Source organism: Coregonus lavaretus, assembly GCF_964263955.1.
Source record: "Coregonus lavaretus genome assembly, contig: HAP1_SCAFFOLD_1375, whole genome shotgun sequence".
Lineage (NCBI taxonomy): Eukaryota > Metazoa > Chordata > Actinopteri > Salmoniformes > Salmonidae > Coregonus > Coregonus lavaretus.
In genome coordinates, this window is record NW_028161792.1 from 20,204 (window position 1) to 39,788 (window position 19,585).

The 19,585-nt window shown below is 47.0% G+C and overlaps 1 protein-coding gene and 1 long non-coding RNA gene across 2 annotated transcripts; both read left to right on the forward strand.

Moving 5' to 3' along the window:
- Nucleotides 1-1,510: 1,510 nt before the first annotated feature.
- LOC311120073 (uncharacterized protein) lies at nt 1,511-2,370 on the forward strand (the record flags this gene model as incomplete). Its single annotated transcript, XM_084194691.1, has 3 exons — nt 1,511-1,549; nt 1,772-1,889; nt 2,113-2,370. Exons 2-3 carry the CDS (start codon nt 1,782-1,784, stop codon nt 2,368-2,370), a joined length of 366 nt encoding a protein of 121 aa, XP_084050817.1. The 5' UTR covers nt 1,511-1,549; nt 1,772-1,781.
- Nucleotides 2,371-4,086: 1,716 nt separating this feature from the next.
- LOC311120072 lies at nt 4,087-4,608 on the forward strand. Its single transcript, XR_014612119.1, has 3 exons — nt 4,087-4,098; nt 4,227-4,318; nt 4,524-4,608. It is a non-coding gene; the product is annotated as an uncharacterized lncRNA (long non-coding RNA).
- The last annotated feature ends 14,977 nt before the right edge of the window (nt 4,609-19,585 follow it).

Sequence of the window (19,585 nt, forward strand, 5' to 3'; positions counted from 1 at the left end):
CCACGAAAAGTTGATTGTCCAGACACTCACACACCATGTTCCTATCTGTTCCTGATTAGTGTAAAATACATGCATATTTTGACACGGTGATGATGAGGATGATTTCCTTATTTTGCCATTTGAGTTAATCAACCTCCAACAGAGGAGAAGTAGAGTGTTTCTAAATCTCACGCTTGGCAGGGACCTTCGATGTTGATGCTGGGCGGGAGAAAAAATGGGCACCCGATTTGAGAGACACTGGTCTACTTTAGAGGTCTAGGACTGTTTCTGTTCAGGCATACCACTGGTCTACTATAGGACATTGATTATATTAAGAGGGTATTTCTGTTCAGGCATACCACTGGTCTACTATAGGACATTGATTATATTAGGAGTGTATATCTGTTCAGGCATACCACTGGTCTACTATAGGACATTGATTATATTAAGAGTGTATTTCTGTTCAGGCATACCACTGGTCTACTATAGGACATTGATTATATTAGGAGTGTATATCTGTTCAGGCATACCACTGGTCTACTATAGGACATTGATTATATTAGGAGTGTATTTCTGTTCAGGCGTACCACTGGTCTACTATAGGACATTGATTATATTAGGAGTGTATATCTGTTCTGGCATACCACTGGTCTACTATAGGACATTGATTATATTAGGAGTGTATATCTGTTCAGGCATACCACTGGACTTTGCTTCAGACTGTGTGTTTGTTTCCATTCAGGCGTACCACGGCCACCACCATGCTATGGAGGTCCTGGTTCAGTCTCTGCTGGATCTAGACGTGAGGAACAGCCAGGGGCGCACCCCTCTGGACCTGGCTGCCTTTAAAGGCTATGTGGAGTGTGTTGACGTCCTCATCAACCAGGGAGCCTCCATCCTGGTTAAAGACTTCACCCTGAAGAGGACCCCCATCCACGCTGCAGGTACGCATAGGATATCACGTAAGACCTAGAGATTCTGTAATTCAAAAGTTTTCCTTACCAAGATGGACATTTGTTTGGTCATGTTGCTAGGACGCCAATGTCCACTCTAGGGATATTATATAGCATAGTGTGAAAATGCCCACTACACACTGATCTAAGGTCATTTTTTGTCATTATTGCTGAGGATCTGGGGAGGGTAAGCTGATCCTAGATCAGTGCACAGGGGGACTTCTATCCAGAGCCAGGTACACAGCTAGCAGGTGACAGGCTTCGAGGGCCTCAGCCCCAAAATGTTTTATTATCTGCTGTGTTAACATCATGAGGATGTCATCTACCAATACCACTGTTCTAGAAATCTGTCTGTTCATGTGAAGGTAATAGTCGTCCAGCAATCAGCTCATATCCTCTCTGTTTAGCCTCCTCTAGCTACCAACGGTCAATCATCTCACATTCTTATATCCTCTCTGTTTATCCTCCTCTAGCTACCAACGGTCATTCATCTCACATTCTTATATCCTCTCTGTTTATCCTCCTCTAGCTACCAACGGTCATTCGGAGTGTTTGCGTTTGCTGATTGGAAATGCTGACCTCCAGAGTGCAGTGGACGTTCAAGACGGGAATGGACAGTAAGTCAATTGGGTTTTGGATACAATTCCTGAAATAAAGAGATTTTGACACTAGTTCTACGTCCCAAATGGCACCCTATGCCCTACTTGGTGCACTACTTTAAACCAGAACCCTATGGGCTCGGGTCAAAAGTAGTGTACCATATAGGGAATAGGTTGCCATTTGGGACTCAGCCTGGTTATTACCAGTTTGTAATATGACCTTGTTGTCTTGTGTATCAGAACCCCTCTGATGCTGTCGGTGCTGAGCGGACACACAGACTGTGTGTACTCACTACTCAACAAGGGAGCCAGCGTAGAAGCCAAAGACAAGTGGGGCAGAACAGCGCTACACAGAGGGGTGAGGAGGAGAGCTGGCTGTATACGCTCACACACAGAAAGAGACGGGGAGGCTCAAATATACATATTATCTTCAGAAAAGTAGTTGTCCATGGGTAGTGGTGTATTCATCCCTGTAGGGGGACCTGCCTCCAGACATCATTTGTAATAATTGATGATTCATTATTATATCATTGATTATTAGTTATTCAAATCCATTCTTGTCTCCCTGCCCTTCCTCCCAGGCGTTGACGGGTCATGAGGAGTGTGTGGAGGCCCTGCTGCAGCACAGCGCCAGCTTCCTGGTTCGGGACTGTAAGGGGCGGACCCCTGTCCACCTGGCGGCGGAATCCGGACACATCGGGGTGCTGGGGGGACTCCTACACGCCGCCCAGTCAGTGGAGACCCTCCCCGTCATCACAGACAACCAGGGCTACACGCCACTACACTGGGCCTGCTACAACGGTACGTACTGGACTAACGGAACACTAGATATTTTCTGATTTTCTCTCTTCAGCACCGTAAACATGTCCCTGAATTAGGCAGGCCATACAACTAGGGGTGTAACTATTCGATTTGTATCACGATTCGTGGTTGTCGATACGATTCAAGGACGATATTGGTTCATTTAGAACGATACGATCCGAAACGATTCAGTGACTTGAAATCGATTCAGTAACCTTTTAGCCAAAAATTCAACCAGTGTGACTGAAATAAATACCTGGATACTGGACAGTGCAGGTGAAGTTTCCTAGATTCCTGTTTCTTGTAAGGACCGCAATGGTGGCTTGATAATTTCTCGCTCGTCGGCTTCTCCTCTGTCGTCCGCCATGCTATGTTTTGTTGTCTTTGCGCCTTTGCGCTGCTGCTGGCGTGGGGCGATGACGTCACGGATAGGCAGACTGAATCGAGTAATGTTTAAAGCCTTTATCATTAAAAGTGCTAAGAAAAAACATCCATATAAAGTCTGACGTGCTTAAATCCAATGGGTTATTTCCTAGAATCGATACAATCGATTTATTACATTTTAAAACGATGTTAGAGTGATATATGTTGTCCAAAAGGCCAACTCACCGAGCACAGATCGATGTAGTTGGATCATAGGAATATAAATCGATACATCGATGTAGTAGATGGATCGTTACACCCCTACATACAACGGTACGTACTGACTAACTGGACTGTAGCTCTGTTCTCTCCTCCATGAAGTGTACACTCATTCACTCCCTCTTGTGGCTTGAAAAGCATTCGATTGGTGTGGACGGAGCCATGTGGGGGAATGAACAAGACTACAACAGAATTAGGGGTTATGACTCTCAGTGGAGGACCTTACACTGAAACAGGACTTTGTCATAGCATATGTCACCGAGGGCAACTCGTTCAGCCCCCTCCACTGTGCTGTGATCAATGACAACGAGGGGGCTGCAGAGATGCTGATTGACACTCTGGGGCCGGCCATTGTCAACGCCACTGACACCAAGAACCGGTAACTACAGCACATGACAAAGTCCTTTTCTTCTGGAGAATAATGTTGTCTTGGGAATAAAATGACCTCTGGGGTTGGATGAGGGATTGTAGATTACTTTTAATACATCTATTAGTGATTTTATATTTCTATGGTATAAACAGGGTTAATTGAACAAACTTGTTTATAACAGTCCTACATGATATCGGTGAAATAAGTTTCCTCTCTCTCCAGGACCCCCCTGCATGCGGCGGCTTTCACGGACCACGTGGAGTGTCTTCAGCTGCTGCTAGGCCACAACGCCCAGGTCAACTCCCCCGATGCCTCCGGGAAGACCTCCCTCATGATGGCTGCTGAGAACGGACAAACCAACGCTGTCGGTACGCAGCCCCCTCTCCTCCGCTTTGCCTCGCCCAGCCGGCTTAAGTTCAACATGTCTGTTTTACATTTTAATAAGTCGCTTCATTTCCTAATTGAGTTTCTTTATGTTTCTCTGTCTGTGTCAGAGCTGTTGGTGAGCAGTGCCAAAGCAGAGCTCACCCTGCAGGATGCAGTCAAGAACACTGCTCTTCATCTGGCCTGCAGTAAGGTGAGCATCCCCACATGAAGATGACGTTCATCTGAACAGTTGGCTCTCTCTGGTTGAAATTTTGGTCTGACATGTTTGACTCTGGTTTTTAAAGGGGCATGAAACCAGTGCTTTGTTGATATTGGAGAAGATTACAGACAGGAACCTCATCAACTCGACTAACGCAGCCTTACAGACGTACGTATGGTTCAGCTGTATTAATTGGGCCAGAAGAATTAGAAGAAGTGCACTATATAGGGAATAGTCTGGCATTTGGGAGGTATCCTCATTTGCTGCTGGCTAATCTGACGGTACATTCTCCTCAGGCCGTTACACGTTGCAGCCAGAAATGGTCTGACGGTGGTGGTTCAGGAGCTACTAGTGAAGGGTGCTAGCGTGCTAGCAGTCGATGACAATGGTAAGATCCATAACGCTAACACCGTTTTCTTCTGTACTTCTCTTCTCAATGTGTCCACAAATGTTTCTCTCTAGTCCACTGCTTGGTTATTGTCTTAACTTTGTATCTCCTAGCCTGCTGTTATTTCATGTTTTTCACCAAAAGTGTTATAGTAAACGGTGATGCTCCTGAAGTGACCCTCTGCTGTTCTGTTTGAACCCCTCAGGTTACACGCCTGCCTTGGCCTGCGCCCCCAACAAAGACGTGGCGGACTGCCTGGCGCTGATCCTGGCCACCATGATGCCCGTGTCCCCCTGCAACCCGGCGCCCAGCCTGTCCTTCAGTGCCATTAACCACTACACCACCAGCCCCTCCAAGAGTGTGACCTTCGACAGCCTGCCCGTGCTGCGCAGCGAGCACAGCTCCTACTGCAGCTTCAACAACATCGGCCACCGCGACCACGATGGAGGCTTCTACAAGGATGAGGAACTCAACGACTCAGACTCAGAGACATACTGAGGGGGGTGGTGGTCGCTGCCCAGGAGGGGAGCCAAGGGTAGGCGGATGGACAGTGAAGTGGGGCAGAGGCCACAAACAAATCCACACATACACACCGTGTCTTAAATCACCACAGCCAGCTTTGGGAGGGCACGAGCCGAGACAGTCCGCACAGGAGCCTTAAGAGTCCTGCAGATGGAGAGAGAGAAATGGAGGGAGGGAGGGAGAGGGGGAGGCACAACAGGCTGGCTGGCCACACTCATCCTCTCGTACCACCAGGTGTCCTTCCAGCAGATACTGGACTTCAGAGGAACTGCTGCTGCTATACCCCACCTTTACCTTTACCCACAAAGGTCCTAAACGGTAGAAACTGTCCAGCCAACAGACAGACGGACACCTTATGACGGCAATAACCTGTAGTCCAAGGGGATAGTAGCACTTCACTGAGTGAAAAACAGACATGGACCAAAAGATGTGGAAGAAGCCTTTTCAAAACCTGTTTTGACAGTAGAAATGGGATTGAGCGTTTTGGCCTGAGAAAAAACATAAGGAGTGATGTTTCATTTAAGTTTTATGAGAGTGATGGTCATGTTTATCCGCACACTAAGACAGTCAGAACGCACCTAGCCTCTTGTCTGTAATCCATGTGGGAGGAGGGGAAATCATTTATTTTTTATGAACAAACATTTTAATAAAATCATTCATGTCTTAAGCTCCTGACCCTCTGTGGGAACCAAAAAATCGTAGTATTTGCTCTCATGAGTAATTTCAAAGAATTTCCATCCCCAATGGCACCCTATTCCCTTTATAGTACACTACTTTTGACCAGGGCCATAGGGTTCTGGTCAAAAGTAGTGTACTCTATAAAGAATAGGGTGCCATTTAGATTTTGCATTTGTATGTGAGCGACAGGACTTTTTACATTTGCGTTATTAAACCTACCTGTCCTTTGCCCTCTAGAAAATATTTTAGAAAGTAAATTATTAATTCATATATTCTTTCTTGTGATATTTATGTCATCATTTTGTGCCTTCTTTAGTTACTGAGGGGAGGTTAGGAGAGTAGGGGCAGCTGTATGAGCGAAAACAATGATGCACACTAAGTAATACAATTTTACATTTTACATTTTTAGTTATTTAGCAGACGCTCTTATCCAGCGTTTGTGAAAAGCACTGATACTATTCCGAGGCATACGAGGGGGAAAACATGCCTCCCTTGGAGAGGAGAAACACTGTAAACCAATGGTTTTGTCTCTTTTTTAAAATAATTTAAACTGGAAATATGTACAATACATATGCTATGTTCGTCAAATCAGGATCAGGAGGTTCACAGGTTTTTTCGTGTCCTTTTTTTCTTTAAAAGGATGAAACTAGCATGTACATATGAAATAGTGACTGAATCGAAACTCCCATGAATTCTTTCAGTATCTGAAGATTGCTGTATATTTTATGAGTAATAAAATAAAGAAATTAGTTATGTTATTTAATAATGAACTATGGGTTATCTGTTTTATGTGACAACCGCAGTATCAATTTCTAGGTGACAGTGGTGCTAATCCCAAAAGAAAGGCTACATACAACAAGGAACAAGAAGTCTATTGGCAAAGTGATGAATATTGCATGTACCTTGGCCTAACGGTGTGGGTTATGTATTTTATTTTTCATGGCGTCCTCAACATTACAGTTTTAAGGGCAACAATAGCCTACATTTGTTTACAACTCGCAGGATTTCCATACATGAGCTTTCAACAACACAGAGTGTTGCATCAGCACGAGATCGAAAGTGCGTCAAATCTGTACAGGTCATTGTTACGTCATCACTGATAAACGTTGAAACTGATGAAAAACCGCTGGAGCAGTTCAGTCTAAACCTCCCTAGTGCTGGAGGATTGCGTTTGTTTTCGCTCTGGATGCGCGTTCATTTTGGCAAGGAAATGTGCTGATTTTGCAAGGAGATGGAGAATAAAGAGTTCAAGGTAGGCATGTTATTTATTTTTAAATCTTCAATTATATTAATTACTGTGGATTAAATATTGTTTAACAAATGAAATAATGTGCTATTCATGCTGTAATATCAAACTAGAAAGTCTATGGCCGGGGAGTCATGAGAGTTGGCTAAAGGTACAGTAGGGTCAAATGGGGGTCAAAGGTTATGACAGCACCTTCATGAATTCGTCCAAAATGGCACCCTATTCCCTATGTAGGCTAGTGTACTACTTTTGACCAGGAGCCATAGAAGGGTTGGCTGACGTCACGAAAATGATGCTCGCGCATCGATGGCCGGAAGTCGTGTATCTTGTTATGATTCTGAACCTCAGCTAACAACAAGCTGCCATGTGGGGAATCGTAGCTCTGTGGCATGTTTCAGCTTGTTGTATGGTGTTATTGATACCATGTCTTGTTTTGAGGTGTTTTGACTGATATCATGTCTATGCAATGACTCAAATTCGCTACCTAGCTAACCAACAACAACTGTAACAATGTATTTGAGACGAGTTCATTGTTCAAATGTATTTATGTTTGCATTAAACATTTAGAGACTAAATATAGTTTACATGTTGTCAACAGTCTAAGTCAAACCCTGTCTATTTTGCCCCATAGTTGCATGCCAGTTTTGTTGCTTAACAACCAACCCCTCTATAGAGTCCCACAGTGGAGGTGTGATAATACCCATAAAACCTAGCGGTCAAACAGGGACATGGTTCCAATCGTTTTTCCACCATTCATTTTTCCCATAGCCGATTTTAGAAACACATAAAATAAGGGCTGTATTTCGTGTAGGCTTACCCTGGCGTGACGTTTTTGTAACTATGTAAATCTCTCTCGGACAAGTTGACTTTTATCAGTATATTTACATTTTACATTTATATCATTTAGCAGACGCTCTTATCCAGAGCGACTTACAATGGTGCATTCAACAATTGGTGCATTCAACTTATGATAGCCAGTGGGACAACCACTTATTTTTCTTCTTTTTTTTTTTATGGGGGGGAGGGGGGGGTAGAAGGATTACTTTATACTATTCCAGGTATTCCTTAAAGAGGTAGGGTTTCAAGTGTCTCCGGAAGATGGTCAGTGACTCCGCTGTCCTGGCGTCGTGGGGGAGCTTGTTCCACCATTGGGGTGCCAGAGCCTGAAGGTAAGGAGGTGCCGTTCCCCTCACAGCTCCGTAGGCAAGCACCATGGTCTTGTAGTAGATGCGAGCCTCAACTGAGCGGGGTGACATGAGAGAACTTGGGAAGGTCGAATACCAGACCGGCTGCGGCGTTCTGGATAAGTTGTAGGGGTTTAATGGCACAGGCAGGGAGCCCAGCCAACAACGAGTTGCAGTAATCAAGACGGGAGATGACATGTGCCTGGATTAGGAACTGTGCCGCTTTCTGTGTAAGGTAGGGTCGTACTCTGCAAATGTTGTAGAGCATGAACCTGCAGGATCGGGTCACCGTTTTGATGTTAGCAGAGAATGACAGGGTGTTGTCCAGGGTCACGCCAAGGCTCTTTGCACTCTGGGAGGAGGACACAATGGAGTTGTCAACCGTGATGGCGAGATCATGGAACGGGCAGTCCTTCCCAGGGATGAAGAGCAGCTCCGTCTTGCAGAGGTTCAGCTTGAGGTGGTGATCCGACATCCACACTGATATGTCTGCCAGACATGCAGAGATGCGATTCGCCACCTGGTTATCAGAAGGGGGAAAGGAGAAAATTAATTGTGTGTTGTCTGCGTAGCAATGATAGGAGAGACCATGTGAGGATATGACAGAGCCAAGTGACTTGGTGTATAGAGAGAATAGGAGAGGGCCTAGAACTGAGCCCTGGGGGACACCAGTGGTGAGAGCACATGGTGCGGAGACAGATTCTCGCCACGCTACCTGGTAGGAGCGACCTGTCAGGTAGGACGCAATCCAAGAGTGAGCAGCGCCGGAGATGCCCAACTCGGAGAGGGTGGAGAGGAGGATCTGATGGTTTACAGTATCAAAGGCAGCGGATAGGTCTAGAAGGATAAGAGCAGAGGAGAGAGAGTTAGCTTTAGCAGTGCGGAGAGCCTCCATGACACAGAGAAGAGCAGTCTCAGTTGAATGACCAGTCTTGAAACCTGACTGGTTTGGATCAAGAAGGTCATTCTGAGAGTGATAGCAGGAGAGCTGGCTAGAGACGGCACGCTCAAGAGATTTGGAGAGAAAAGAAAGAAGGGATACTTACTTGTCTGTAGTTGTTGACATCGGAGGGATCGAGTGTAGGTTTTTTGAGGAGGGGTGCAACTCTCGCTCTCTTGAAGACAGAAGGGACATGGCCAGCGGTCAAGGATGAGTTGATGAGCGAGGTGAGGTGAGGTGAGGTAAGGGAGAAGGTCTCCGGAAATGGTCTGGAGAAGAGAGGAGGGGATAGGGTCAAGCGGGCAGGTTGTTGGGCGGCCGGCCGTCACAAGTCGCAAGATTTCATCTGGAGAGAGAGGGGAGAAAAAAGTCAAAGCATAGGGTAGGGCAGTGTGAGCAGGACCAGTGGTGTCATTTCACTTAATAAATGAGGATCGGATGTCGTCAACCTTCTTTTCAAAATGGTTGACGAAGTCATCCACAGAGAGGGAGGAGGGTGGGGGAGGAGGATTCAGCAGGGAGGAGAAGGTGGCAAAGAGCTTCCTAGGGTTAGAGGCATAGGCTTGAAATTTAGAGTGGTAGAAAGTGGCTTTAGCAGCGGAAACAGAGGAAGAGAATGTAGAGAGGAGGGAGTGAAAAGATGACAGGTCCGCAGGGAGTCTAGTTTTCCTCCATTTCCGCTCGGCTGCCCGGAGCCCTCTTCTGTGAGCTCGCAATGAGTCGTCAAGCCACGGAGCAGGAGGGGAGGACCGAGCCGGCCGGGAGGATAGGGGACATAGAGAGTCAAAAGATGCAGAAAGGGAGGAGAGGAGGGTTGAGGAGGCAGAATCAGGAGATCGGAGGGAGAAGGATTTAGCAGAGGGAAGAGATGATAGGATGGAAGAGGAGAGAGTAGCGGGAGAGAGAGAGCGAAGGTTGTGATGGCACATTACCATCTGAGTAGGGGCAGAGTGAGTAGTGTTGGAGGAGAGCGAGAGAGAAAAGGATACAAAGTAGTGGTCGGAGACTTGGAGGGGAGTTGCAGTGAGATTAGTAGAAGAACAGCATCTAGTAAAGATGAGGTCAAGCGTATTGCCTGCCTTGTGAGTAGGGGGGGACGGTGAGAGGGTGAGGTCAAAAGAGGAAAGGAGTGGAAAGAAGGAGGCAGAGAGAAATGAGGCAGAGACGTAGGGAGGTTAAAGTCACCCAGAACTGTGAGGGGTGAGCCATCCTCAGGAAAGGAACTTATCAAGGCGTCAAGCTCATTGATGAACTCTCCAAGGGAACCTGGAGGGCGATAAATGACAAGGATGTTAAGCTTGAATGGGCTAGTGATGTGACAGCATGGAATTCAAATGAGGAGATAGACAGATGGGTCAGGGGAAAAAGAGAGAATGTCCACTTTGGAGAGATGAGGATTCCTGTGCCACCGCCGCGCCGACCAGATGCTCTCGGGGTATGCGAGAACACATGGTTAGACGAGGAAAGAGCAGTAGGAGTAGCAGTGTTTTCTGTGGTAATCCATGTTTCCGTCAGCGCCAAGAAGTCGAGGGACTGGAGGGTAGCATAGGCTGAGATTAACTCTGCCTTGTTGGCTGCAGAACGGCAGTTCCAGAGGCTGCCAGACCACTAGGTTTTATGGGTATTATGACTCATACTGTGGGACTCTATAGGGCTCCAGCCAAAAGAAGTGCACTATATTGGAACTAGGGTGCTATTTCGGACACAAGCATAGATATGATGCATTATTATGTGACCATAGAAATAGAATCACTAGAAAGGATAGAGCCTCTGACCTTGGCAATTTGACTGGTAAACTGAACTGCACACCTGATATGATGTTCTGGTGATTCTATTTCTCTGAATATGATGCATTATGATGTGACAATGAGAGTTGGGTTAATGGTGCTCTCAAGGCAACTGGGAACTCGAAAAAAATAACTAGGTCAAATCATGACGTCCGTGATCTTCAGGTCGGAAAGTCGGAGCTCTAGAAAGATGCCAGAGTTTCCGACTTGGAATTCCTTTTTACATTTTGTGGTGGTTATTTTATCCCCTTTTTCTCCCCAATTTTTCGTGATATCCAATTGGTAGTTACGATCTTGTTACGATCTTGTCTCATCGCTGCAACTCCCCAGCGGGCTCGGGAGAGGTGAAGGTTGAGTCAGGCGTCCTCCAAAACATGACCCGCCAAGCCGCGCTGCTTCCGACTTGGAATTCCGAGTTGGATGACTGTTCAAAACGATTTTTCCCAGTCGGAGCTTGTTTTTTTTTCCTATTTCCCAGTTGTCTTGAACGCACTGAAGTCGGAAGTCAGAGATTTCCCAGTTGTTTTGAACACGGCAAAAGGCGACACAGTAGGTGACATCTAAACATGACTTTGTGCTGTCTTTCAGAGGTCAGAGGTCAATGGGAATGACCTCACCCTCATAGACCTGGATGACCCCATCAATGAAGCTGATGTTATGAAGGAAGTCAGGTAAGTGATTTACACTAATGACACATTTGTGACTGGTTACAGGATCACATAGGCCTACAGATACAGATTCAGTAGTAGGTCAAAGGTCACCGCCTATGGAGAGGTAGGCCCAGAGCCATGTATTTAGAGAGTTGGGACATTGAGATATAAACTCAGCAAAAAAAGAAACGTCCTCTCACTGTCAACTGCATTTATTTTCAGCAAACTTAACGTGTAAATAACGCATCTCCCGAGTGGCGCAGTGTTCTAAGGCACTGCATCGCAGTGCTAGCTGTGCCACTAGAGATCCTGGTTCGAATCCAGGCTCTATCGTAGCCGGCCCCGACCGGGAGACCCATGGGGCGGCGCACAATTGGCACAGCGTCGTCCAGGGTAGGGGAGGGAATGGCCGGCAGGGATGTAGCTCAGTTGGTAGAGCATGGCGTTTGCAACGCCAGGGTTGTGGGTTCGATTCCCACGGGGGGGCAGTATGAAAAAAAAATATATATATAAAAAAAGAATTAAAATAAAATAAACAAATAAAAGAATGTATGCACTCACTAACTGTACGTCTTTCTGTAGCTCAACTGGTAGAGCACGGCGCTTTGTAACGCCAAGGTAGTGGGTTCGATCCCCGGGACCACCCATACACAAAAATGTATGCACGCATGACTGTAAGTCGCTTTGGATAAAAGCGTCTGCTAAATGGCATATTATATTATTATTATTATAAGAGCGTCTGCTAAATGACTAAAATGTAAAAATGTAATGTAAATATTTGTATGAACATAACAAGATTCAACAACTGAGACATAAACTGAACAAGTTCCACAGACGTGTGACTAACAGAACAAAGGGGGGGAACAAAATCTAAAGTAACAGTATCTGGTGTGGCCACCAGCTGCATTAAGTACTGCAGTGCATCTCCTCCTCATGGACTGCACCAGATTTGCCAGTTCTTGCTGTGAGATGTTACCCCCTCGTCCACCAAGGCACCTGCAAGTTCCCAGACATTTCTGGGGGGAATGGCTAAATCCTAGCCCTCACCCTCCGATCCAACAGATCCAGGCTCTTCATGGCAGAACACTGACATTCCTGTCTTGCAGGAAATCACGCACAGAACGAGCAGTATGGCTGGTGGCATTGTCATGCTGGAGGGTCATGTCAGGATGAGCCTGCAGGAAGGGTACCACATGAGGGAGGAGGATGTCTTCCCTGTAACGCACAGCGTTGAGATTTCCTGCAATGACAACAAGCGTAGTCCGATGATGCTGTGACACACCGCCCAAGACCATGACGGACCATCCACCTCCAAATCGATCCCGCTCCAGAGTACAGGCCTTGGTGTATCGCTCATTCCTTCGACGATAAACACGAATCCGACCATCACCCCTGGTGAGACAAAACCGCGACTCGTCAGTGAAGAGCACTTTTTTGCCAGTCCTGTCTGGTCCAGCGACGGTGTGTTTGTGCCCATAGGCGACGTTGTTGCCGGTGATGTCTGGTGAGGACTTGCCTTACAACAGGCCTACAAGCCCTCAGTCCAGCCTCTCTCAGCCTATTACGGACAGTCTGAGCACTGATGGAGGGATTGTGCGTTCCTGGTGTAACTCGGGCAGTTGTTGTTGCCATCCTGTACCTGTCCCGCAGGATGTTCCGATCCTGTGCAGATGTTGTTACACGTGGTCTGCCACTGCGAGGATGATCAGCTGTCCGTCCTGTCTCCCTGTAGCTCTGTCTTAGGCGTCTCACAGTACGGACATTGCAATTTATTGCCCTGGCCACATCTGCAGTCCTCATGCCTCCTTGCAGCATGCCTAAGGCACGTTCACGCAGATGAGCAGGGACCCTGGGCATTTTTCTTTTGGTGTTTTTCAGAGTCAGTAGAAAGGCCTCTTTAGGGTCCTACGTTTTCATAACTACCGTCTGTAAGCTGTTAGTGTCTTAATGACCGTTGCACAGGTGCATGTTCATTAATTGTTTATGGTTCATTGAACAACATTTTACATTTTAGTCATTTAGCAGACACTCTTATCCAGAGCGACTTACAGTTAGTGAGTGCATACATTTTCATACTGGCCCCCCGTGGGAAACAAACCCACAACCCTGGCGTTGCAAGCGCCATGCTCTACCAACTGAGCTACAGGGGACTAGCATGGGAAACAGTGTTTAAACCCTTTACAATGAAGATCTGTGAAGATATTTGGATTTTTACGAATTATCTTTGAAAGATCCTGAAAAAGGGACGTTTTCTTTTTTTGCTGAGTTTATGTATACATTACATGACACAGTAGATATCCATATGACAGCTGGCTCCCCATGGGCAATGTTGACATTTTAAACAATGCTATGTAACTGAACATCTATAATTAGAATTTACTTATAATGAAAGGATAAATGAAAGGCTCCAAGGCGCTAACATGGAGTCCTTTTAAAAGTTGGCAGAATTCTCTAAATATTTGGCTCTGGATAGGCCGAGTCATCTCAAGAGTATTGGAGCCATAGAATTTGAGTGATTCTATTCTAATTCTAGAATGATTCATTCTAATTCTGTGATTCTAATTCTATAATTACACATCATCACACTCACATTATAGCAGTGACCTAAGAGAGATTCCTTTTCTCTATCTAGATCCCATAAAGATCACAGAGAGGCTGAGAGACTGACCAAGTTGGACGAGGCTGTTCTAGACACAGATACCCCAACTCAGTCACAGGAGGTTGAAGAAGAGAGTGAGTTGGACGAGGCTGTTGCCATCCCATCTCAGTCGCAGGAGGTTGAAGGAGAGAGTGAGTTGGACGAGGCTGTTGCCATCCCATCTGAGTCGCAGGACGATGAAGGAGATAGTGAGTTGGACGAGGCTGTTGCCATCCCATCTCAGTCGCAGGAGGTTGAAGGAGAGAGTGAGTTGGACGAGGCTGTTGCCATCCCATCTCAGTCGCAGGAGGTTAAAGGAGAGAGTGAGTTGGACGAGGCTGTTGCCATCCCATCTCAGTCGCAGGAGGTTGAAGGAGAGAGTGAGTTGGACGAGGCTGTTGCCATCCCATCTCAGTCGCAGGAGGTTGAAGGAGAGAGTGAGTTGGACAAGGCTGTTGCCATCCCATCTCGGTCGCAGGAGGTTGAAGGAGAGAGTGAGTTGGACGAGGCTGTTGCCATCCCATCTCGGTCGCAGCAGGTTGAAGGAGAGAGTGAGTTGGACGAGGCTGTTGCCATCCCATCTCGGTCGCAGGAGGTTGAAGTAGAGAGTGAGTTGGACGAAGCTGTTGCCATCCCATCTCAGTCGCAGGAGGTTGAAGGAGAGAGTGATTTGGACGAGGCTGTTGCCATCCCATCTCAGTCGCAGGAGGTTGAAGGAGAGAGTGAGTTGGACGAGGCTGTTGCCATCCCATCTCAGTCGCAGGAGGTTGAAGGAGAGAGTGAGTTGGACGAGGCTGTTGCCATCCCATCTCAGTCGCAGGAGGTTGAAGGACAGAGTGATTTGGACGAGGCTGTTGCCATCCCATCTCAGTCACAGGAGGTTGAAGGAGAGAGTGAGTTGGACGAGGCTGTTGCCATCCCATCTCAGTCAAAGGAGGTTGAAGGAGAGAGTGAGTTGGACGAGGCTGTTGCCATCCCATCTCAGTCGCAGGAGGTTGAAGGAGAGAGTGAGTTGGACGAGGCTGTTGCCATCCCATCTCAGTCACAGGAGGTTGAAGGAGAGAGTGAGTTGGACGAGGCTGTTGCCATCCCATCTCAGTCACAGGAGGTTGAAGGAGAGAGTGAGTTGGACGAGGCTGTTGCCATCCCATCTCAGTCGCAGGAGGTTGAAGGACAGAGTGAGTTGGACGAGGCTGTTGCCATCCCATCTCAGTCGCAGGAGGTTGAAGGAGAGAGTGATTTGGACGAGGCTGTTGCCATCCCATCTCAGTCACAGGAGGTTGAAGGAGAGAGTGAGTTGGACGAGGCTGTTGCCATCCCATCTCAGTCACAGGAGGTTGAAGGAGAGAGTGAGTTGGACGAGGCTGTTGCCATCCCATCTCAGTCGCAGGAGGTTGAAGGAGAGAGTGAGTTGGACGAGGCTGTTGCCATCCCATCTCAGTCACAGGAGGTTGAAGGAGAGAGTGAGTTGGACGAGGCTGTTGCCATCCCATCTCAGTCACAGGAGGTTGAAGGAGAGAGTGAGTTGGACGAGGCTGTTGCCATCCCATCTCAGTCGCAGGAGGTTGAAGGACAGAGTGAGTTGGACGAGGCTGTTGCCATCCCATCTCAGTCGCAGGAGGTTGAAGGAGAGAGTGATTTGGACGAGGCTGTTGCCATCCCATCTCAGTCACAGGAGGTTGAAGGAGAGAGTGAGTTGGACGAGGCTGTTGCCATCCCATCTCAGTCACAGGAGGTATGATGTATTTTTCTATTACATGGATGACATTTCATTGAGATATTTTGTGTTTTAATGACGCAAAATTGAATTCCAGCCTAACTCTGCTTTCTGTTGTCGCCATCAGGCTGCAGTGGTGACCTTCACTACCGTGACCCGTAAGGATGAAACTTCCCAGACCAGCCTCACCCTCAGCAGGGGAAAGAGAAGCTACCCAGACCTACACACCTTTGTGCAGGACATGAAGGACGAGTAAGTTGCTATTTGGCTTCCCCATGCATCCCCTAGATATGTTCCCTATCTCAATTGCATACTCCTCGTGTCCTCTCTTCTCAAAACCCATTGGATGAGAAAGCCAGAGGTCCCGCCCTTCTGACCTTCTCATCCAATGGGTTTTGAGAAGGAGGTGAGGAGATTGAGAGTCTCCCATAGTCTCGGGCCAATACAAAGGACTCAACGGACCAAATAACCAATCAGGGATGTCTGGGTGTGGCCTAGTTCCATAGAGGTCCATCCTTAACGTAGTCTAAGATAATAGAGGTAATGTCCATCCATAACGTAATCTAAGATAATAGAGGTAATGTCCATCCATAACGTAATCTAAAATAATAGAGGTAATGTCCATCCATAACTTAATCTAAAATAATAGAGGTAATGTCCATCCATAACGTAATCTAAAATAATAGAGGTAATGTCCATCCATAACGTAATCTAAAATAATAGAGGTCATGTCCATCCATAACGTAGTCTAAGATAATAGAGGTAATGTCATGTAGTTCATTGTGTACTTGCATTTATTTACTTTTCAGCCATTGGAATCTGCTGAGTGAGAATATGCGTGCCGGGGTGAGTTATAGTCACCTCTAAAGTAGTTAATGTTGGTAAAATGGACCAAACATTCATTTGTGGAAATCCTGCAGGACCTTTAATCCTGAACCACTGCTTTAATTGACTAGCTTGAGTAAATGGTTCTACGTTTTATATCAGTGCAGCCCCTTTAACAAACTAACTCTGGATGGTCTTTTAACATTGCAGATGAGCAGACATGAGTTTAGTGCCAAGTGCATGGATATTGTAGCATGGGTGATGGAGTCTACATCCACTGTGGTTGTTCCCGCCCTTGACCTCACCATGCAGATAGAGCTCTCTGATTCGCCAAGCTCTTCTGGATCAGGAAGTAATGAGGCAGGAGAGGTGACCTCTCTTGGCCGCAGCGTCAGATTCAGCTGTAGTGGAGGACCCAGCAGGTGCACCAGCGCCAGAACCGCCTGCAGCACACGCACTCCCACGCCTTTCCCCTCCTCTCACAGGTACCTAGCCCTATCCCCTCCTCTCACAGGTACCTACCCCTATCCCCTCCTCTCACAGGTACCTACCCCTCTCCCCTCCTCTCACAGCTACCTAGCCCTATCCCCTCCTCTCACAGGTACCTAGCCCTATCCATGCCTCTCACAGGTACCTAGCCCTATCCCCTCCTCTCACAGGTACCTAGCCCTATCCATGCCTCTCACAGGTACCTAGCCCTATCCCCTCCTCTCACAGGTACCTAGCCCTATCCCCTCCTCTCACAGGTACCTAGCCCTATCCCCTCCTCTCACAGATACCTAGCTCTATCCCCTCCTCTTTTTGCAGGTCTTTCCTGTTATAGGTACAAATATCCATTCCAGATCCACTTAGTGAGAAATACTACTTAGATACTACACAACCACTCTAAAAAGTTTACTCTAAATGTTAATGTTTGGACTGAGTGTGGTTTGAGATGGTTCACAATGCTTCCTTTGAATAACAATAACAAGGTTGAGTTTGTGTCCCAAATTCTTGGATCATATTTTTTTATTTTGTTACCATGTATTATTCATTTCTATTGTGCATTCTGCAGGTGTTTGACCTCTTTGCTGAGTGAGGACAATGAGCGATATGTCTCCTCACCTGAGGGTGGCGATAGAGAGATGAGACACAGACCACACTCAGCACCACTGAGATCTGTGTTTGGCATCTCTGAGGACTCTGTCTTCGACATGGTCCAGAGCGGCCAGTCGCAGGGTGACATCGTACCGCCGCCCAAACGGAGTAGACAGGAGAAATACAGACCTAGCAAAATGTCAACGGACGGCAAGTTTATGATGGGTATTGTCGAGTTGGTTATAAACCTTCTCAACTCCAGATGGGCTGAGCTAATGCGAAGTGTCAGTCAGGGAACTCTAGTTCTGCTGACTGGAAGTATCTCAGCAAGTCAACAGTTTGCCCAAGAGATGCTAAGCATGGCGACTTCTAAGATGTATTCCCATGCCATAGAGCATATTGCGCTCGGCCACAAGTCTCCCCTTGAGTTAGAGAGGGAGCTTGAGGCCATCTTGGGTCCTCTGGCTGGACAGGTCATAGTCATCATCATAGATAGCATCATCAAGGCTAAAACCAACGGAGGAAATGAGGGGAGAGCGACCAGCCCCTTGACCTATTTTCTAACTGCCATTTCGGCAGAAATACAAAGCCTAGTGGTTCACAGATCGGCTAGCAGACCATCCACCAGACTGTCCAACAACAACCACTGCTGAACATTTCCAAGTCGAAGGTCTTAAGATCAGTTCTGCTCAAAATGGCAGAGCTCTTTGGCCAAGGTCCATGTGAAACATGTCTAGTTCCACTAGTCCAGAGTCAGTCCAACAACTCCATTTGCGACTGGACTGTGAATGCAGGCACCATTCATCCAAGTACATTTCTGTCCGACAACAGAATGATAGAAGTGTCATCCGATGTTGTGGATCTTGTACTTGAGGTTTTTTGGATAACAGGATTTTTGGATAACAGGAACCCGTCAAGGCCACAGAGTGCCTGCTCCCACAACTCAGCTAGTGGAGCAATAGATATGAGAGCTCTTGCTGGGGACTTGGTCAGACAGGTGTCTGTCAAACTCAGCCCGTTTGTCTCTGAGAGTCAACTCTCCACCATGTCCATGACAGATCTGTCATCATCTTTTTCTGACTCCACCTTGAAGCAGTTGTGTTCTCGCTCTGTTGTTGCTCTGGTAACTGCCTGTCAAGCAATCAAAACAGAGCTCGAGAACCAGAGACCTACCAACCTGGCAGCCAGAGACCTACTATCGTCTCTGGTAGAGACCATTGAGGACATGGATATCTCTGACATCCTCCGGGGCCCGTCGGCCATTTTGGAGGTGGCTGCTGTGATAAAGCACCCAGAGATGTCCACCTCAACAATATACAGATCTCTGCTTCTCGACTCATCTCTCGCCTCCTCTAAGATGGTCACTGAGAGCATTATCTTCAACAACCCATGCCCATCAGAGGAGAATGTGAGTATTCAGAAGGAGCTCCCTGCTGATAAAGTTGACATCCTCCATGGTCAACCAGTGGAGGAGTATATTGTCAAAGCTGAGCAATGCATCACTCAGGTCATTCAGGATGCAGCTGTGACATATACTGCTGCGCTGGATAAAACCGACACTTGTGGGAAACTGTCGGAAATCCTATCTGTCCATGTTTCCTCAGAGAATATTGAGGAGGCATCCTCTGATCTCTTTGGTGGAATTATTTCCGACCTGCTTGAGGTATATGAGGTCAATAAGGCCTCCAAGCGTACGAAATCAGGTCGCAAAATGTTCTGGGTGGAAGTGAGTTCAGGTTCCCAGAAGATTTATACCAAAACCCTGGACAAACTAAGGAAGCTGTTCACCTCCCACCATCTCACTGAGGGAAAAAATACTCCTGTGCAAATCGAGCTTTCTGCAACTGGACTACTTGTAACTGAGGCCACTGTGCAGGAATCTCCTGTAACTGAGGCCACTTTGGCAGTGTCTCCTGTACAGAAGACAGACAGTAAGACCCCTTCTAAGTCCTCAGCCTCAGCCTACCAGCTCACCCTCGACACCTGCACTAAAGGGGTAATCA